This window comes from Cajanus cajan, chromosome 2, assembly GCF_000230855.2.
Source record: "Cajanus cajan strain Asha chromosome 2, NIPB_CcT2T_4, whole genome shotgun sequence".
NCBI lineage: Eukaryota > Viridiplantae > Streptophyta > Magnoliopsida > Fabales > Fabaceae > Cajanus > Cajanus cajan.
The window spans coordinates 27441766-27450121 of record NC_138518.1 but is presented as its reverse complement, the minus strand read 5'-3'; the positions used below and the strand labels follow the sequence as shown (position 1 = coordinate 27450121).

Below are 8356 nucleotides of genomic sequence, written 5' to 3'. Positions count from 1 at the left end.
ATTCATATAGAGAATATCAATTTTTAATTTTTGTAAAATTCTTCAATCATATTATTCTAATTGTTTAAGAATATAATGTTATTTTCTACTTGTATAAATTTTGATTTCAATTATTATATTGAAATTATTCAATTTGATATTATTTATATATTATGACATAAAAAATAGGGAGTATGACAATTTTATTTACATTTTTATTTTGATTATAACATAATTTGTTTCAAGTTTTTCTTTTTCTTTTCTTATATATATATATATATATATTATTTATTTATTTATATTGAAAACCACGAAAATTGTTAGAGAAGTCGATTTCCTAGTGTTACGCAGTATCCGGAAGTTAAACATAACATCTCACATTCTCACTGAGGCCACGCCAAACGAAGCCCTGTCGTCATTAACCGATACTTAAAAAATAAAAGTAAACGCAGTCATGAGCCACACCAATCAAATTCACAAACATATTCACAATGACACCAACATAACAACAACTTCAACCACGAGAACAACAGCACTCAGCACTTGTACCTGAACCATCGACAGACATCTCGATCGACGTCGATTTGGATTCATTGGTGCATTTGGCTTTTCAACAATGAAATTCCCCTTTCGGGGTAAGAGACTCACGAGACTCACACCCGAAAGGCCAAAACAGAGAATTGAAACGAAACAATAAACAAGAAACAAGCAACAAGCAAATAATTAAATATCTCCCAGTCCAGACTTGAAACAAGAATTCACAAACAAACATATGCATACAGCCACAACGGAACGACAACTGAGTGTTGCAAAACGACAACACAACACGTCGAAGGGTTCAAGCAGGTGTCGGATTCTCGGCAGGAGAATTCCGCCAGACGATGTCTTTAAGCGCGGGACGAAGCTCGTTGCTGCAGAACTGGTTATACTCCAAGGTGTCACCATTGTCCTTCTTAACCTCCACCACCAAAAACGACGGCGTAACGGCGTACAAATCCGCAGCAATTGCCAGCTTCCCTTTCCGCCCCCGCTCCTGACCCTGCAACGTCACCTTCGTCTCACTCTTCTTCACGTCGAACTTCACCGCCTTCGCCACCTCCTCCAGTCGCGAAATCACGCTACTCGCGGGGCGCGTCGTCGCGAACCGAATCTCCTTCTCCTCCTTCTTCTTCTCCTCGAACAGCGGCGACAAATTGAACCCCTCCGAGAGCGAAATTATGTGAAAGGCGTTCATGGTGGACTCCTTCATGGAACTAGACTCCTCCGGGTCGAGTTTCAGTTCCCGTTCGTCTCTCCTGGGTCCCACCATGGGAACCGGTTTTTTAAACCAGGACGAGTCCATGACCTTGGAGATGGTGACTCGGGTATTCGGGTTCGGGTCGAGGAGCTTGGTGATGAGTCGGCGAGCGTCGGAAGAAAACCAGGGTGGGCACTTGAAGTCACCGCGGTAAATTTTCTTATACAAGGCCACCAAGTTGTCGTCTTGGAAGGGTAAAAAGCCGGCGAGGAGGACGTAGAGGATTACGCCGCAGGACCAAATATCGGCCTTGGCGCCGTCGTAGCCTTTTTTGCCGATGACCTCCGGCGCCACGTAGGCCGGCGTGCCGCACGTGGTGTGGAGGAGGCCGTCGTGGCGGAGGTGCTCCGAGAACGTGCTGAGACCGAAGTCGGTGACCTTGAGGTTGCCGTCCTCGTCGAGGAGGAGATTCTCCGGCTTGAGGTCGCGGTGGAAGACGCCGCGGCTGTGGCAGAAGTCGACGGCGGAGATGAGCTGCTGGAAGTAGAGCCTGGCGGTTTCCTCCCGGAGGCGGCCGCGGGCGATCTTGTTGAAAAGCTCGCCGCCGCGCACGAGCTCCATGGCGATGTAGATCTTGGACTTGCTGGCCATTACCTCGTGCAGTTGCACGATGTTCGGGTGCTTCACCATGTTCATCGCTGAGATCTCTCGCTTTATCTGCTCCATCATGCCTACCTTCATCACTTTCTCCTTCCCCACCACCTTCATCGCCACGCTCTTTCCGCTCTTCAGGTTCCGCGCGTGGTACACCTTCGCGAACGTCCCGTGGCCCAACAACCGGCCCAACTCGTACTTCCCGTGGAGCAGCGTCGTGTTAATCCCCTCGCCGCTGCCCCTTTTGCTTTTCTCACCCATCATCAAAATAATAACAAAAAAACAAAAAAACAAAAAAATACCCAAACAAACAATACTCTCTAGTCTTCACTACTAGCACTACGAATTACAATTTCCAAACGGGATTTTAACTTTACAGATTTCACGTTCACCCGTCTTCGACGTGCTTCCGGTGGCAATTTCTGCCGCCGATTCTGCGTTTGGCTTGGCCACCTATCTCAGTTCTCTTCAACCGAAAGCCTCTCATCTCTATTCATTCCCTGGTCCTGCCGGGACCAATAACCGCTCACAATTATTTTCTCTCGGTGCCTTCTTCCCTCTTCTTTCTCTCTGGTTCGGTACACCTCACCTCTTATTTATAACCTTTTTTTATCCCCGTTTTGTCCCTGGGCGAAACGACGTCGGACACGTGTCCCAATCGCGGAGCGGGATGTGGCACGTGTGAGACTCACTGTGGAAATGGTAGAAGGGGGTGTGGGGTGCAGTTCTTGAATGAGTGACACATGAGGGATTTAATTCAAACTTGTAAGGGTAGCGAATGAGGTGAGAATCTTATTGTTTGCAACAAAAACAAAGATGTGACATTGGTCCCCGCATGACAGCGATAACACCGCGGCACCACTCACATACTCTTTATTGTTAATCAATCATGCTACTAATACTCTCGATCTCCTTCAACTAATATACACTTCTTCTTGCTAAAGATTCTTGTAATCAAATTATAAGGAGGGGTGTTCATCGAATTCCCACATCCGTTTTTCTATTTATTGACACTTTCTAAATAAAATTGAGTTAGACTAGGTAACAACCAAACAGAACACATAAGTGATTGGTTAAAATGGCCGTGGACTTAAAATAGTTGGTGTATATAGTTTTAATTCTGACTTTTGTGTGTGAAAAATAAAATATAATTAGAAGAGGGTAGTTTACATCTGATTGTCCTCAAATATGTCAAGAGTGATTAATCTTAATAAACGAGTAAACTTATTCTTGAAGTTATGTGTATTAGGAAAAGAAAAATTGTGTAACAAGGAATACGTACTTCACGAAGTACTTTAGTAATTATGTTTGTTAAAAAAAAACAACTTAAATTAAGATTTTCTTGACTTTCTTCAAAGAAAGTGTGTAAACATGGTGTGAGTATAAATTCATACAAATACTTTTTTTTATTTATTAAAATGTTAAAGCATTTTAAAGAAAAGGCTAATTACTATTTTGAATTGTAATTATTGTTAAATAAGAACATATACTTTTAATTTGTAATGACTATTTTATTAACAGGGGAAAATGCTAGAAAACGGGAAATTTCCAATTTCATTCGGAGAAATTTATTTACTAAAGTGTCGTAACGAAGATAATTTAATTAAAATATATAAATGCTTCTTTTTTTTTAATATAATGAATCGAGTGAGTGATAAAGAATATTAAATATTTCATAAAAATTAATTACTTAAAATAAATATTAAACAATTTTGTCTCATAAATGCTTTTTATTTATGTCTTTTATATTTTTATAAAGTATTTTATTTTCTCTTACGATATTTATTATAAATATAATGATATTTTTTTTATAAAAAAAAACAAATACTTTGTTTTTTATTTTTATTTTTATAGTCCTTGTTGTGGACACACATTACATTTCCTTTTTTATTTAGATAAATATATTTAAGTATCATTTATTTATTATAATTAAGAGTTCTTTTTAATATAATTTGTTATTATTTCTTATATATCATGTTATAGATAGGAGTATCTATCTTAAGGTTTGAAAATTAATTACAATATCAATTAGATCAACAAACATTGGTTAATTTGTTATTATTTTAAAAGTAATAAAATGATTATACTTGTACTCAATTGATTTTATTACTTTTTTTGATTTTTTATTGATTTTATTTCTCTTTTCATTCATTGATTTATTGTAATTATTTTAATTTATAGACCTTTTATTATTAATCATTGCAAATGTTATAAACATATCAACATTATATAAGTGGTTGACACTAGTGATTTAAAACTCGGATCGAATTGGCCGGTCAAATCAGTTGGACCGTGAACTGGTGGTATAGTCGGTCTGAATCTTAAGTTGGATCGGTTATGCAGTTGACTCGTTTTAAACCGGATAGAACCGGTCAATTTTTCGGTTCAACTAGTAAATCGGTGGGTCAAATTGGTTCAACCACTTTTTTTCTTATTTTTTTTAAAAAAAATTTTAAGGGACCATAAACCACAAAAATAATAATGAAAATTGAATCTCTTAATGGAAGAGCAAAGAGTCTTATTAAATATAACAATGACTATTTGTTCTAATGTATTTATTTGTAATATATACAACTTAAATAACTTTTATAGTATATTATTAATTTTAAATTATATATTTAATAATATAATATCTATGTAAATATTACATATATTATTTTGTGATATCAATTGCAAGCATATTATATATGTACATATTATTTATATTTTTAATTTGTATTAATATACAATTTAACATGTAATTTTTTTATGTATTTTTAAAAAAATAAAAATAAAAATAATTTTAAATAAGAAAAATTGAAATTTAAAATAAGATATGAATTTATTAAAATTTATAAGTATAAAATATATTTAATATGAATATTTTTTTAATAAAAATAAATAAAAATTGAGTCATGCGGTTCAACTAGTGACCCACCGATTCAACCTTTGACCTACTGATTTAGTACCTTAACCGGTTCGATGACCGGTCCGGTTTTTAAAACTATGGTTGACACCTTAAATTATGAGATGCATCAATAAATATTGTTTCTGTTTAAACAATAAATATATTTTCTATTATATATTATTCAATTATATTATATATATTTTTATAAAATTTAATACTTTCATTTTATATATTTATTCGGTTAATCTTAGTTTTTAAAAATTGCAACCTCCAACTAGGGATGGCAAATATACCCGTACCTGTGGGTAATACCCGAACCCGTCTCGACTTTGACGGGGAATACCCGGTTTGACCGGGTACGGGTACGGGTACGGGTAAAACCCGATATATTGAATCGGGTACGGGTACGGGTACGGGTATGTACTTACCCGCCCCGTACCCGTACCCGTACCCGTCCCCGTTCTCATTTTTAATTTAATATTCACTTTTAATTTAATTATATTAAAAAAATTTAATATTTTTTTTTATGTATGATTATTTATTATAATGTGAGATAAAAAATAACCTAATTATAATTATAATATAATAAAAAAAAATAATTTACAAATATTATTTTTAAAAAGAAAATAAAAAATAAAAAAATTGACGGGTACGGGTATACCCGATACCCGACGGGGATGGGGATGGGGGTGAAAATCCATACCCGACGGGTATGGGGACGGGGATGGGGATGAGTTTTACTTGCGGGGACGGGGACGGGTATCATGAAACCCGTACCCGCCCCGCCCCGTTGCCATCCCTACCTCCAACTCCCAAAAAAAAACCCACATGGTGCTGACTCCGTTCCTAACCCCATAAACAATATTTCATAAATAACTATATATATATATATATATATATATATATATATATATATATATATATATATATATATATATATATATATATATATATATGAGGAGGGATCTTTCACTTCAAGAGTAAGTTTACCTAAACTTATTTCATTCAATAACTCTTCATTCAATAACTCATGTTCTACTTCAAATTTCAACAATCCAACCGTTCAATTTAAAATTCTTAATGCATAGATCAAATCTGCAAGTTTTTAAAAAATTTAAAAATTATTTGATATTTCGTTTCATTAATTTGAATCAAGGTATAAAATGGTTTTATGATTATCCGTCAATTTGAATTAATGAAACGAAGTATCAAATGATTTTTAAATTTTTTAAAAATTTACAGATTTGATCTATGAATTAAGAATTTTAAATTCAACGGTTGGATCGTTAAAAAATTTGATATAAAACATGAGTTATTGAATGGAGCAAGTCTAAATAGACTTGCTTCTAGAGTAAAAGAATCTCTCATATATTATATATATATATATATATATATATACACTTCTCTCATAAAAGTATATTTATATCCCAAAAAATTCCAATAATCTTATTAATGATATTAGAGCCATTGATTGAATTTGATGACAACCAAAATTCATATATACAAAGACTAATAAAAATATAATTTAATATAAATTTTTTTATTAAAATTTAAAATAAGATATGAATTTATTAAAATTTATAAGTATAAAATATATTTAATATGAATATTTTTTTTTAATAAAAATTGAGGCATGCGGTTCAACTAGTGACCCACCGATTCAACCTTTGACCTACTGATTTAGTACCTTAACCGGTTCGATTACTAGTCTGGTTTTTAAAACTATGGTTGACACCTTAAATTATGAGATGCATCAATAAATATTGTTTCTGTTTAAACAATAAATATATTTTCTATTATATATTATTCAATTATATTATATATATTTTTATAAAATTTAATACTTTCATTTTATATATTTATTCGGTTAATCTTAGTGTACTATCCGTACCGCTATGCCGAGCTTGAGCTCGGCATTACAGCGCGGAGTGACCTCGGACACGCGCTAGGCGACATCAGCTCGCTATCTAATTAGGTCATAAACTGATCTCGGGCCCAAGGCCCAACAAAACCCTAATACACACAAAGGTACGTGCATTACTTATACGAGACTCATACACCCACAAACACTAACTTTAGCATTGGAGTCTCTTTTGCAGGTACCACCCCCATCTTGGAACATCAAGCGTACCAGCGAAGGAGGCTCACCAATCTTACTCGGAGGATCATCTCTACAACAGATTTCCAGTAAGAACATTTGGCGCCCACCGTGGGGCCGATCAAGACAGCTCTTATCGGCCACTCTTATGGTTTCTACCAGAAGCCATAGTAGACGGGCAACAGACGACCTAGATCACGCAACTACCATGGACAACGAAGCAGCATTTAGAAGGCTGATCGAACAGGTCGAGCAGATGCGGCAGCAACACACCGCCGATCTGCAAAACATGCGTGCGAAGCACGAAACTGACCTAGCCACGATGCGAACTGCCAATGAAGCAGACCTAGCGGCGCTGCGCGTCGAGAATGAGCGTATCCGCGCTCAGCTACAACGGCGCACCTCTGATCAACCCCCTCAACCGAGTCACCTAAACGAGGAAGAGGGGCACTCGGTTTCTCAACCGCCAATAGCGCATAGGACACTGACTCCAAAGCCTGCCACGCATCGATCTCATGCACCGACACACAAATCGGCCCATGAGGTCAGCAATGCTCCTACTCATGTCGCGGGGATCAACCAACCTTCCGCCATCATCCTTTTATGGATGGCATTATGGAGACGCCACTCCCTCTCGGATGGAAGCCTCTCCACCTCGACCGCTACGACGGCACGACAAACCCAGACGAGCATATCAACCTGTACACCACACAGGTAAACCTCTACACCAATGAAGATGCTATTCTGTGTAGGATTTTTCCGACCTCGCTCAAAGGGGCCGCGCTCAACTGGTACACCCAGCTACCTGCCAAGTCAATTGACAGCTTCGGCACCCTGGTCAGACGGTTCACAGCGCAATACGCAACAAGCCGACCTCATCACATCACATCCGCCGCCTTGGCCATCCTCAGACAGGGCGACGACGAACCATTAAGGACATTCATGGAGCGCTTCGCTGGCATCTCCGTCAAAATCCGTAACTTAAATCCCGAGGTCGCACTGCACTCCATGCTCATGGCGTTGAAGCCAGGACCTTTGGTCGACAGCCTTTGCCGACGACCTCCTCCCGACATGGACGAGCTCCGAGCTCGCGCTGCTGGGTACATCCAGATGGAGGAGCATGCCGAGTTCCACAAGGCAATTCGCGACAAACCACAAGGAAAGCATGACCAAGGTCAGGCCACGAACATTTAAAGTTGGTGACCTTGTTTGGCGATTACGGGGAGAAGCAAGAACAGGCCCCTCCAAAGGAAAATTTGGAACTTGGAATTCCACCCACCTCAAATTTTATTTCTCTTAACTTGTAAATTTAGGGGATGTACTCTTTTTCCTCCTCAGCCTTTTTTCCCACTAAAGAAAAGGGTTTTTGGCCAAGGAAGGTTTTAACGAGGCACCCCTCAGAAATAAATCAACAAAGCAACTCCATTCCCATACATTTTCGGTATTGGCACATTAACCATGACGACTAACCAAGGTCTGTCGCCACCGGCCCAAACGGGCC

General features: G+C 37.7%; 1 protein-coding gene across 1 annotated transcript; it reads right to left on the bottom strand.

Moving 5' to 3' along the window:
- Positions 1 to 434: 434 nt before the first annotated feature.
- Positions 435 to 2717, bottom strand: LOC109793884 (CBL-interacting serine/threonine-protein kinase 6). The gene has a single exon (XM_020353350.3). It carries the CDS (start codon positions 2132 to 2134, stop codon positions 818 to 820), a length of 1317 nt encoding a protein of 438 aa, XP_020208939.1. The 5' UTR covers positions 2135 to 2717; the 3' UTR covers positions 435 to 817.
- Positions 2718 to 8356: the final 5639 nt, after the last annotated feature.

Coding starts and splice junctions, on each gene's coding strand:
- LOC109793884 (XM_020353350.3), bottom strand. CDS start 2,134: ATGATGGGTGAGAAAAGCAAAAGGGGCAGCGGCGAGGGGATTAACACG.